This window comes from Solea solea, chromosome 7 (genome assembly GCF_958295425.1).
Source record: "Solea solea chromosome 7, fSolSol10.1, whole genome shotgun sequence".
NCBI lineage: Eukaryota > Metazoa > Chordata > Actinopteri > Pleuronectiformes > Soleidae > Solea > Solea solea.
In genome coordinates, this window is record NC_081140.1 from 12047068 (window position 1) to 12060656 (window position 13589).

General features: G+C 40.1%; 1 protein-coding gene across 2 annotated transcripts; it reads left to right on the plus strand.

Annotated features, from left to right (window-relative positions):
- Window positions 1-1090: 1090 nt before the first annotated feature.
- On the plus strand, window positions 1091-11605 carry scn2b (sodium channel, voltage-gated, type II, beta). Of its 2 annotated transcripts, XM_058633559.1 has the most exons (6): window positions 1091-1391; window positions 8258-8418; window positions 8938-9154; window positions 9634-9826; window positions 10517-10575; window positions 10906-11605. In XM_058633559.1, exons 1-5 carry the CDS (start codon window positions 1313-1315, stop codon window positions 10524-10526), a joined length of 660 nt encoding a protein of 219 aa, XP_058489542.1. In that variant the 5' UTR covers window positions 1091-1312; the 3' UTR covers window positions 10527-10575; window positions 10906-11605. The 2 variants fall into 2 exon arrangements, with proteins under 2 accessions (XP_058489542.1, XP_058489543.1); XM_058633560.1 differs by lacking the exons at window positions 10517-10575; window positions 10906-11605 and having other exon boundaries at window positions 9634-9830.
- Window positions 11606-13589: the final 1984 nt, after the last annotated feature.

Sequence of the window (13589 nt, forward strand, 5' to 3'; positions counted from 1 at the left end):
AGCGTCTGCCCTCAGCAAAGGAGGGACAGAGAGGTGAGATGCCTGTGACGACCACTTAGTGTTTGCGTCTTGAATCATTTTCCAGCATCTTCTCATGTTGACTACCACACAGGAAGGGTGGATAAAGGGATGGATTGAAGGCGGGAGTTCAGAATGGTCTCTGTTTAATGTTTTGTTTGCCTGCACGGCAGCCTGGTTGCTCTTTGTAGTGTCTCCTCATGTATTCATATGTTCCCAATTTGTTTATATTGGGGTTTAGGATTTAATCTGAATAAATAAATGTAGCATAGAATATTTTTGGTTCCTAAGAGTACAGGTGCATTCAGAAAAGAAAATGTCCTGCCAAGTATTTTAATCGGGGGCACAAGAAAGCGCCATAGCATCTGTTCTCTTTTAAATTTTAAAAGGAACTGGAGCTCTGGTGCAAAGGATGTTAAGTCTTGTGGCCTATGTCTTCCCGCTTAGATGATTACATTAGTGTATAATGCCGTCAATGCTTTTAAGTTCCAAGATTAGTTGATTGTGAGATTATGGCACACAAAACGATAAATCAGCCAGAGGAGAAAATATTGGCTGATGAGAGAGGTATATTTAGCTATGTTTCCTGCTGTATTCATGACATTTTTGACACCTTGTTGTTGGTGTGTTTCGTATTAGAAGAATGACAAAATGACTATTTTAAATCGGATTTGAATCGCCAGGGCTTTCACACTAAGATGCATCTGTCTTTTTTAAAACCTTCAAATGTGGTTATAATCTGTTTTTTTTTTTTTAATAATCTAGACAAAAATATGGTTATTCAAAACATAAGCTTGTTTTGTGAAAGTCTGAAGACCCATCGTGTCTAAGTTTATGTGGAAGAGTCTTATTGTTGTGCACCTCGCTTTTTATTTAAAGCTACAGTACTTTTTTTTTTATCAACCATTAATTTAACTTCAACACCATCGCCTCTACCTCTGTGTTTTTCTATCCGCAGTTTATTTACTTATCATTTACTTAAAATAATTGTTTTGGGGGGGGGTTTAACAGTCCATATCATGTTAGTGTTCCCTGCCCTCCCTCCCCATCCACCAACAACCCGACAACCACGAGATCAACCGTCACACGGCTAAAGACACTGCCAGCCATGTCCTGCCTCTGAAACAAAAATACAATTTTTAGCATTTTAAACGCGCACATCAAGACTAGATCTGCTATTTTTTTGCTGTATATATTAATGTTTTCCTTTTTTATATATATAGGCAATTAATAATACGTGCTAAGTTGAAATAAAAACAAAAATCAACAAATAAACGAGGAGGAGAGAGAGAAGATGTCTTCCCCTGCGCAGGAGAGGAGCTCTGGTGTTCAGCTGCTGAGCGCGGTGCTGCTGCTGCTGCTCTCGCTCTCTGGTAAGAAAAACAAAACCAAACAAACCGATCAATGCTTCACCACATTGATACGTCCGATCATCAGTTCGATAAGATCATTGTCCTCGCGCACCACACAGCGTCTATAGGCCCATTCCCTTCGTTGGTGTGTGTGTGTGTGTGTGTGGGTGTGATGATAATGGATGTAATGGGATAAAGAGCTTCTAAACAGATCATCTGTCAAAACAAGACTTCTGCAGCCTCCTCCGTGGACCTGCAACACTGAGACTGATCGTGTGTCAGTGTTGCTGTGTCTGTCACTGGTTGGTGTCAGATGAGAGTCCATGTTGTATCACGGCCTTCAAACAGGATGATGCACCGTAATAATAAATACTATGTGTCCGGTAGGGCTGTGTGCTCGCGAGTGACTAGTGTTTGTGAGCAGTGTGAATGGGCCTGTAATAAAGGTGCCGCTACAGTGTTTACTTTACGTGTCACAGGTCGATATGAACACATGAATGCATGAAACAGAGAGATGTTACAGTGAGTGGTATCCATAAAAACAAGATGAAAATCTCTCATTCACACTGTGTGACCCACATCTCATCAACCCCACAGCAGCAGCACTGCACAGAGGGAGGATGATGGAATAGAACCTAACATACAAGACAATGCTCTACAGCAGATTACAGTATGTGCTGTAGTCCAGCTGTTAAATGTTAGTCCTTTCTGTTTTTTTAATACCACATGTACACTTAACACATATTAAAGGTAGGGTTGGAATTCCTGGAAAAACTGTTAGAGCAGGCTACATTTTGAATTCAAAAGTCCAAGCCCCTTTCTTCAGACTTCCCTCCAGAGCAAGTTCTTTGGATAGTGATGATGTAAAATAACGAATACTCTATAAAAAATCACAAAGACATAAAGTGAACCTGCCGGTCCAGTAGAAACAACGCCACCATATCATTACTTTGCAGCCTTTTCTGCGCTTTCAGTTGTTGCCTTTTTCTTGGCAGTAACTTACTCAAAAACTGTCTTTCATTTGCACCGATGGGAGTCAAGCTCCTATAAAGAGGCATTTCGCTCCCATGAAGTGAAATTGTAAAAATGTGGGGGTTGTTAAAATATAAGTCAAGACCAAGGGACTGTGGGACCATGACCAAAAGTACACAGGCACACGTCCCCCTCCTCTCTGACCTGCACTACCTACCTAACACACATACTATTATTTTATTATTTTAACCACAAACAATACAGTTCAATGTAAAGAGTATAATTTACCTAAACGAGAAACGAGTGTGTTTAAGAGTCATTTCAAAGACATAATTATCCAACTGTGTAAAAATGATTGTTGCCTCAAAAAAGAAGACATAAACAGCCCAAACATGACAAAACAAAGCTTTTGCTGATTTTTATTGACATTTTTATACTCTGTGCATAGTGAAGCATGCGATATATAGGATTGTTTAGTTATATCAAGATTTAACAGTTGACTGACACCAATACTGACAGATTCTGATTCCCACCCTGACTCTATACCAACTCATTGATGAAATAACGATGATGAATGAATGTTTAACAAAGATCTTTAGTGTTTTCAGAGAATGACGAATCAAAGTATGAGTTGCCAGATTGAGCACATGTTTACTGTGGCATATATGTGACACTTCACAAGGCCTTGTATCAAAGCTTAGGTGAAGGTTATCAACGTGAGGAGGAAACGCGATTTTGATTAGAGTGATCGTCTTTAGTGATTGAACCAACCAAACACCAAGTCACAGTTAGTGTGTGGATAGTGTTAGTGTCCCTGCTGTACTGCACTCTCACCAGTGTTGCTGAGATTGTCACACAGAGTTGCTTACTAAGCTCCAGTCGCCCCCTTTTCTGTCTCTTTTCAAAAGGATGTGGCCTAAATTAAAAGAAAAGACAATGAAAAGATTAAAAACAGCACTTTTTTTCATTTTGATCTTGAAGTACATATATATATATATATATATATATATATATATATATATATATTACTGTACATGTTCTTTCTTATCATGCATGCTGTCGTCCAGAAGAACCCTAGTTGTTAAGTGTACAACAGTGTAGGCTTGAATTTCTGCTGCAGTTTCCTATCAATATTCCACTCTTGAGTCCTTTAGTGTTTTAATTTTACTCAACATCTGTTTCACAGTTACAACAGAGAAGCACTAGAGGGCAGCAGCACACTGAGAAGAGATCATGCACTGTAGCTGCAGTGGACTTGAACCACACCACTTGAAGCACAAGACACAAACATCGAATCACTCGGAGATATTACTGTCATTTATGATATAAATATTGGTGTTGTGGCTTACTTGTTTAAAAGTGGCTGACTAAGAAACAGGAGATCCTGGGATTCAAACCCCAGTCGTGGCTTTTCTACAGCAAAATAAAACCCCAAAACGAATATGACTTCATGTTGAAGATTAAATTGGCATTAGCTCCGTTTAGCCTAACAGCCCTTACAAGGCTGAGTTGTCAAAGAGCGTTGTTTTTTTATGTAGGTAATTGTTTTGGTTTGTATCTCAACGTCATCATCCATTCTTACACTGGTTTTTTTTATCTAGAAAATATGAATTGTCTACAACTATGTGAAGGTACACTGCCCAACACTGGTATTGTAAGACATACTGTGTACTTGCAGTATATGAGTATACACTGATACAGTAGTATGTTTGAATCAAGTGTTGCCAGAGAGTGCAGTCATTTTAAATATCTTTCACCAGGATTCCTGTATCAAACTCACATTACTAGTTTTCCTTGTGGTCTTACTGTATTGTTGTAACGTCTACGCCCACCCCATGAACGTTGGAGGACAGCGACTTAAACCTCAACTGAACTCCGCTGCTAATGCTTTACATTACGGCCGTCCAAAAACTGCACGGGTTAGTATACCGCTATCCCCATATGCTCTATAGATTCCCTTCAAACCTTGTAAGTGCTTTTTGAATGTTTAAATTGAATTTGATTCTACATGTAACACAGCTATAGCCTCTATGGCTCTAAAAGACACAACCATCAATAATGTATGTAAGAGTGAAACACCAGAGGGGAGAGGAGGACAAGGGATGGAAAGTACCTTTAACTCTTGCACATTCTGGTCAATATTCTCTTTGATGTGTCGTAGTTCCAGTATTGATTGAAAATGAGTATGAGCTTGTGCAGCTATTATATACCTAATGCAGTGAACTACTTTTCTCCAACTAGTCAATTGTAACACGTGAATAGGGCACATGTGTATCAAGTAGTCAGATACCATGCCGCTGCTCTAGAAGTGGAAGCGAAGTGAAAAGCTGCACAAATAATGTATTCGCCTGTTTGTCCTGTACTTTGCCTGAGGTATAAAGCCACAAAATATCAGCTTTTACTCTGCAAACCATGGTCCCTCAATGGTAACCCTGGTACTGAAAGAAAGAAAGAAAAGAAACAAGCAATCGGACATCACTTCTGGCTTTATAGCCAAACTCTTTGTGGTACAATTGTCGATAAGCTAATATCGCCCTTGGGACATAAAGGTCATTTCAATGTTAAGGTGGGTTGTACTGTAGAGGGAGTCGCTCTCTAAGGTCACAGTCCAGAGTCAAATAGTAAAGAAAAATGAAAAGATTCCACACAGTTAAGCACCCAATAGCAGTCTTGTATAAACTACCTAAAAAGGGATATAGTATATAGTATCTTACCAGAAAATTACGTTGGATGAAGTCACTTTGCATAATATTACTTAAGTAAAAGTATATGACATTTACTGTACTTAAGAATCAAAAGCAATTTTCTGATATGAAACGTACTTAAGTATTAAAAAAGTGAGGAGTAAGATTGAGCCATGGTAGCTCACTGGTAGGGTGAGTTGGAAGGTTGTGAGTCCAATTCCTGGCTCTGCTATATGTGTCCTTGAGCAAGACACTTAACTCCATGTACTCCATGTACTCCATGTCCATGTGTGAATGGGTATGAAAGAAGAATGGCAAAACTATAGTATAAAGCAGCTCAAGACTAAAAAAGTGCTATATAAATACAGATCATTACCAACTCTTCTTCTGATTTTATTTGGTAGTAACGAGTAACACTAATAAAGTACAGATATGTGAATGTTGTACTTAAATACAGCAACAAAGTACAAATACTTTACAACACCAACCTATTTACATCATTTAACACCACTGTACCAAGTTGTATCTTAAAAGATAACTGTTCTGCATTTATAATGACCACTCAAAGCTGCTTTACACTACCGACTTCCCCATTCACCCATTCACTCACACATCCATGCAGTGCACCGATGTACACAGCATGCTCCTGACAGGCTCAGCCGTCACGAGCAATGTGGGGTTAAGTGTCTTGCCCAGGGGCACATCGGCATGTAGACGAGCCAAAGCCAGGAATCACATCCACTCTCCTCCAGTTGAGAGACAACTCGCTCTCCCAGTGATCCACCCGTCGCCCCTTTCCTTTTCATAAATAAAACAAGTAAGGAAAACAAGCACCATTAGAGATCGTAAATGACTCTCCACGATCAGCTGAAGCCCTTTGTGCTTTAAATGTAGCTTTAAATCACAAGATGATGATGTGTGTGTGTGTGTGCTTTTGTCTAGTTGGTCTTTAGTTCATCCTTTGTCCAGGCTTCCCAGGCTAAATGGATTAGGATGTCAGTTGTGGAGTTCAGCAAAGGTCTACTGTAAGAAGTCTTACAATTATTTATAATTAAACTGTCCTGGATAATGTGAGAGTTGTATTTTCAGGAAATACCTTTCCCGCTGAAAAGAAATGTGTGTTCCCGTCGCAGCAGCTGTCGCCGAGACTAGAGGCGCTGTGTGTTCATATTGTCCGTATACGTATGATTACACATGTATCTGTTCTATTCTTGTGAATGAAAAACAAAAATAATCTCTAGAATATTGGGAGATTTTCTTTATACTGACTAAGGACTTGGTCGCTTATTACGTGAGACTGGACAGACATGAATTTGAATACAAATACACAGCATCGATGTAATCTCTACGATTGTAAGAATGAAGTAAAAGCCGCGTTTTCGTTCTTTTTCGTAAACCTCAAACACATCACGATATACTACTGTTCATCGAATAGGACCGGCATGTAAAAATGTAGGAAATGTTTCTCCATGCAGAGTTGGAAAAGAGCAATGGGGAGTGCAGAGAAGATGATGTAATAGACCTTCCTACGTTTTACCTTTCTTTCTGCATTGACCTTGTGGGAGAACGGAACAGTGGTGGGATACCAAAGGATGAGAGAGAGAGAGAGAGGGAGAGGGAGAGGGATGCAGGGGTGCTGGAAAGTATAGAAACTGAAAAACTACAATTTTGAAAGGTAGAGGGATCAGATAGAAGACGTACTACATGCAAGAGGTGTGAGAAGTGGCAAGAGAGGTGCAAAAAGATGGAGGAGGAGGAGGGAGGGAGGGGCAGAGAGAGGGAGGAGTCACACGAGGCTGCCTCACTGCAGTATTTCATCTGGTAGCAAGTCTCTGTCTCTCTGCGTCTCTGCATCTGGCTCTCTGTGCTCACTCTCTCTCTCTCTCCCTCTCCCTCTCACTCTCTCTCTCTTACTCACAGGACTGCTGAGTCATCAGGACCAGGAGCCTGTACTAAACTGTTTCTGTGTATGACTTATCGTATAGTGGCAAAGGTGTGGGTGTGTGGGTGTGTGGGTGTGTATGTTCCGTGACGGATGCTTCAGTGTTACAGTGTCAGCTGTATGTACAGACAGGTCACCCCTATGACATTGACTGGTAGCATGGGAGCAAAACATACAGTGATGTGCATGCATTTGTGTTGTTAATAGAGAGAGATGTTTGCATGCAAATGTGTGTGAAATGTACATATGGACTTTCGGTAAAGACGTAGAAAGAGTGTGTGCGTGTGTATGTGCGTGTGTGTGGTGCAGAGAGGCAGGCAGGCCTGTGGAGTGGTGCAGCAGCAGCAGTGGGAAGGGAGCCAGAAACACCCGAATGCAGAGGAGAGAATGGTGCAGAGTCCCATCTCACACATGCACGCACACAGCACACTTGCACAAACACATACACACTAAGAGAGAAAGGCAGATATTCTGTCTGGGGAGTGTGAGCCCAATCTGACACATAACGCTGGAGGAGAGGAGCAAACTTGTAGGGAAACAGTTTCATTTCATTTCACGTTGCATTATATACATGCGTATTCTTTTGGCTTAAGTGTGAAATACGTGGGCTTACTGGTGCAGTCGGTGCACCTGTCTCACAGCTTCAGATATTGAACAAGTATAATTAAATCCCCTTTGTGTTTTCTGTTACTCTGAATGCTCGTCACACAACAAATGAAACATACTGCAGCATTCGAGAAAAACGCACTTTTATGACATTCACTTACCACACTTGATTCAGCTGATTTGATCGAGTCAAATTGTATTCTCCACCAACACTTGAATCTGTTTGTTTGCTATGACATTATTGGAGGAGGCTTGACGTACAAGTCACTTTAAATGTGTTCTGTGACTGTGAAAAAACAGCACATCGAATGACCATCAGCCCAAAAGACAGCAGTCAGCAGATACTTGGAGGAACACATCTGACTACTCTCAAAGCAAAGCCCCCGAGGGACGACGCTGACAAATGAGACAAAAAGTCAAAATGTGACAAACTGACAATAAAGAAAATACCCTCAAAGACCCTAACCGATGTATGTATTTACAAATACAACAAATGAACCGTGTGGATTTGATTCATGTGAATCATTTTTACAAACTGAACAAAAACATTTGACATTACTTTGACTTCAACACCGGTGCTGTCGTGATTTGACTATGGTTTTAGCATTATCACTAGTCCTCACAGACATTTAAGGTTTCATTTGTTTTAATCTTCACTGTATATTCATTACTGTTATTTACAGGTTGTTTGAGCATGGATGTGCTTGTGCACAACAACATCGATGCGCTGAACGGCTCAACGATCAGAATCTCCTGCACGTTCACGTCTTGCTACAAAATGGATGTTACCAAGTTTTCCATGAACTGGACCTTCCAAGAAACACTCAACGACACAGAGGACAGGGTAATGGCCAAGTTTGCACATCTTTTAGAAAAAAAAAACAATGCTGTGCATGCACTCCTTCAATCGAGGTTCCTGTATATTTCGCCCCACGCTACTTAGCAACATTGTTCACAGGTATTTGAGACTAAATTCATACTACATTCATGCATGTAACAAAGTAAGTGCGAAATGTGAAGCAAGTCGACCACAGGTTGAGACCAAATGGTGCTCCTGTCACATCTGGGGTATTTTAATGCGGCCAATTCCAGCAGAATTTACATTGTAATGAGGACACCTACGTTTCAACCCCTCACACTGCAACACAGTTATTTATATGGAGATGTTGAACAAGGCGAGGAATAACACGTTGTCTTACTCCTGACCAGGTGCCTTTTGTGCCTAAATCACCTCATCCTTTACCTGGAAATGGTTGTTATCAATATGAAATAATGGAAAATGTGGTTTAGTCACGTGGGAAGGTAATGCGTTCAAGTTTAGAGGTTTGATAAGCCACTCACATTCTGTGCTCTCTCGCCACAGTTTATGACTTTCGATGTAAAAAAAGGAATGGTACCTTTACGTCCTGAGCGGTTCGGAGAGAGGGTCACGTTCGTTGGAAACCTGGACAAAAACGATCTGTCCATCACCCTGTCAGATGTTAAGGTGGACGATGTGGGGATTTACAAGTGCCATGTGAAGAATCCCCCCGACCGCATCCAGGGCCGTGGTATCATACAGCTTAATGTCGTCACCGAACGTAAGATTTACGCACATTTTCTAGCTCAAATTCAAGTATAAAACACCTGCTTCGGAGTGAGCGTCCATGTTTTCCTGTCATACTCATAAATAAATTCTATGGTTAGTAGTAGTAGATATTATTATTGATAATATTTATAAATCTGTAAATCTGAAAATTTAAAACCAACTTTTCCTAACTAATCATCATAGCATGTGACTGTTTTTGCATTTCCTGATGTGTGAGGACCTACTGGTGCTGAGTCAGCTTGTTACTTATTAATGACCAACAAGCTTAAACTTGGTCCCTCAGCATCTCTCTTGCACTCACGCACACACATACACACACATGCTCACACTGGACACTGACCAACTCAGCACCACTTTCTTTCCTTCCACTCTGTTTAATCAGCCCAGTAGAGCTTTTAGCCAGCGCTGCACTTGTCTTTACGTTGTCTACAAAATGTATTTAAAAAAAATTTAACCCTTTCTTCTCCTCAGTTCCCCCGCCAAGGGATTCAACCATTGCAGTCGCTATAGGGGCATCAGTGGGTGGAGCGTTAGCTCTACTGATCCTTTCCATGGTAGTAGTAAAATGCCTTCGCCGACACCGGAAACAGGAACTGATTTCGGATGAGAAGATGGAGGAGGAGGGGAAACTGGATTGTGAGGGTGTTGCAGAGGAGGGAACCAAGTAAGAAATGTCACCATAACACCATTAATCCTTAGTCAGATACTACCAAATCATAAAGTAGTGAATGAGATTGTAGTGCGCAGCTGTTTCACAGGCAGATACCACCATTGTTTACTATGTTTGCATCATATTTATCTTATATTGCCATCATTTGGTTTCTCTTGTTATTTCTAGTCTTATCGTGTATTACATTATTTTGCTGCCCTTTTTGCTGCAGTGTCAATTAATACCGCTTTTTACTGCCAACAATTATTTAAAAAAAAACATCTGCGATCATGATCAAGATCATCATCTAATGTTATTATATTGCTTTGTTATTTAAACTCACTGACTTCAGCAGTTTATGTTTGCTACACTGTATAAATGGTAATATTGTCCTATTTTTAGCTTAGCCACCACAGCATCATAACCGACATGTGCCACTCATTTAAGAGCTGTATACTTGTAGTAGTCATGAATTAAACTTGAGTTCACATGCACATTCTCCAAACTGAAATTATATAGCCCAGATAATGTGTAATGGGGCTCGGATTTATATTTTGTCATAAGTGAAAATCAAAAGTCTATTCCTAAATCTTAAATTCACCGCGTGTTCCGATTATATGAATTACAAAAGTCAAACCTCGCCCCATCTTTTTCTGAATGCTAAGATGCTATCATATGGTTGGGTACCTTCTCGTATACTTACAGGCAACCATAGCTGGATCACCTGATAGAACCAGCAGAATGTGGAGCAAACACCCCCGGGGGTAAATATCTGTTTATGTTAAACAGTCTGGAATAGCGTCTCTGACTGTAATGAACACTGTAGATTTTTTGTACCCTGGAAAGTAAAGTCAAACTAAACAAACAGAATATTGCTGGATTTGCATGTTGCATGCTACATTTAGAACAGCATACCCAAATGTCTGCTGTAGTCAAATGTACCATAAACTGGATTTATTAATCACCAGACTAAAATAGGTGTTTAGTCTGTGTGCCCAGATCTCTCTGCATGTAAGTTTTGTCTTCAGAGAGCTTTATTTATTGGGCATTTCACCACCTTGCACGTCATTCTATCTTTCCTTCCTCTCTTTCAGACCCGCACCCCGTTCCTGAAGATCTATCTAAGTAAACACTGTTGAATCATTGTCCACCAATGCTTCCATTCCTTGTGTGTGTGTGTGTGTGTGTGTGTGAAAGACAGAAAGAGATGTGTGTGTATGTTTTTCCTTGAAAATAATCCAGGGAATGCTTTTCCTCAAACTAACCACTTATCATATATTACTTTAAAATATAGTTCCAGGTCAGCATAAATAGCATTACAAGTGTAATGACACTTATATGGTACATAATAAGACAGGCTAGGGCTGGACGGTATGACCTAACAGTTACCCCATAGTATATATTGAGTATAGAATGGTCACAGCATCACACCATCTAGTTTTTGCTCTGGTTATTTTGCTGGATGTGGTTTTGGAGCTTTGGGACAATAGCTATTTATTGCCAGGAGTCAATTATCAATTACCCATTAATAAACCTAACAGTGAGCTTCATTTGTGATGGAAGTTAAAAGCCTTTCTCACTGCAGAGAAGAGAGTGTGTGTGTGTAGTGTGTTTGGAGGAAATGTGTGCCATTAGCTCCACTGTCTCGCAACAGCTGCAGTCCAACCGTTGTTTTCAGCAAAGCATTTTATTTTGTATTTGCTTTACATACTGTGAATTCATTGTCACATCTCACAACTGTGATTATGGGTACCATGTCCATAATGTGTGTGTTATGTCCTGACACAGCTGAATTTTTGCTTGTGTCCGAGCCAGCGATCTTTTCTGAAACATTCCTTAAATACGTGGAGGTTTTCCACGCAAAAAAACTGCCCTGCACTGTGACTTGTCATAACAGAAAAAACACAGGTAGGCCTACAGCTCATACAAACTCCTAGTGCAGTCATGACACCAGCTGTGTCCAGAACCACTGCATATTTACCACACAGTGCACAATAGTAATTAACCCCTCAGCATTTGCCTTATCTTAAATTTAAGTGAGTAAATATATTCAGGGTTACAGATTTGGGCGTTCCGCCGTCTCGCTGAGCTGCTATTTCTGTGGTGGCAGGACACAGTGACTCAGTATCTGCTGTTGCCTGCCCCTCACTCATTAATTATAAAGGAACATTATGAGTTGTGATTTTAACATTATTCAAATTCTAAATAGTAGTTCGACTACTGTTAGCTCGGAAATAGAGAACACAGGGTTCAATACTGCCACGTTTTCAAGCCACGTAGCAAGCTACTTGTTATGCTAACAAGTTATGCTAACAAGTAGCTTGTACTGAATGGATGGAGTTGATTATATTTTGACATTATTTTACGTACTATATGTCGCAATACTCCACCGTGTTTTACAATTATTAAATGGTGAAAATCGTAACATAAAACATAAAATGTACACCGACACACTTTATGTGAATATAATACTTTTTTAAGTTGAATTTCATCAGCCTAAGCTTCAATGCTGTTCGAGCAGGTGCAAAGAGAAGCAGGTAACTTCCCCTAACGACAGGTGCTAAACAAGAACGAGGTTTTAACGTGGAAAACCGTACACTCTTAATGAAGCTTGCATCCAAACTGCAGGGAGACACTACCACAGTAATGGCAGCTTTGCTTACTTCCGGTTCTTCGTAGGCTTCATCTTAATAGCGTTCCCACACAGCCTTGCAGAACTAGCCCAAATAGTGATTAAATAGTTTTATTCCATTATTGAACAAGTGACTAAAATGAATTTCTGAATATCTGGGTGACTGAGCCAACATGGACAATACCAGGAACCTGATCTTGAGCAGCTAAATGGAATTTAGCCATTATTTCATTCTGCTGTTTACACCTGTGCTTTTTCTCCTGTGACATGTTCACATTTTCTGCTGTTAAAAAGGGCAGGTGGAGCAACAGGTTTTACAATAATGTCTTTGTTTGTTTTTGTTTTGGTTTCATTTTGGTTTACATTCAAAAGTGTCTTCATTAGTGTTAGTGTTTTTACAAAGAAGTGGAACATTTTCTCTCAGTGACACAAATGAGCAACTGCAGTTCTACACTAATATTTAAATAGAGTACCTAAATATTTATATGTGTACAGTATATTACAGGTTATATCATCCATCCCTATATATAAGGGTATGCTATGTCACTGCGCCCAAAAACCAAGGTTGCTGTGACAGACACAGAAGTCAGTTCAATTTCTTAGCTCGTGTGATACCAAGAATAGTCGCAACCGCAATATGTCATGCGAGCCTTTGCACACACTGCATAGGATTAACAGTGGCGTTGTGTGACTTTTTCTGTTTCATACAAAATAAAGCAAGTGCTATACGGTTCGACATGAAGTGCATTGTCGACCACATTAAGTCAAAAACATATCAAGACAATTTCGAGCGAAAAACTCACTCTGCGTCCACAGTCACACACACAAGTCATGTTTTAATGCGTCTTTGAGCCTTTGTCATGGAGACCCACACACAGACAACACAGGTATATAGAAACCATGACCTACATCACACAGCAATATGGGAAACAATACCAAATGACCAAAATGATCCCAAATCATCATCTACTCATGTTGTAATCAAATTTGATGGGTAGAAGTTGTGATCTTGGCAAATGAAGCATGTACAATAAACTATACTTCCATGGCTGCACGTCAAACAATGCATATCAAAAAGAAACATGTGCAGTCGTATGAGACGGTAAAATACTTAATTCTGTTCAGTAAAGTCAGTCCAAGCATGTT

What these genes read in the sequence shown, in the direction of transcription:
- scn2b (XM_058633559.1), top strand. Translation starts at nt 1,313, where the DNA reads ATGTCTTCCCCTGCGCAGGAGAGGAGCTCTGGTGTTCAGCTGCTGAGC. An exon ending in TCAACGACACAGAGGACAGG is followed by an intron (nt 8,419 to 8,937) that starts GTAATGGCCAAG and finishes CTCTCGCCACAG; the next exon opens with TTTATGACTTTCGATGTAAA. An exon ending in GCTTAATGTCGTCACCGAAC is followed by an intron (nt 9,155 to 9,633) that starts GTAAGATTTACG and finishes TCTTCTCCTCAG; the next exon opens with TTCCCCCGCCAAGGGATTCA.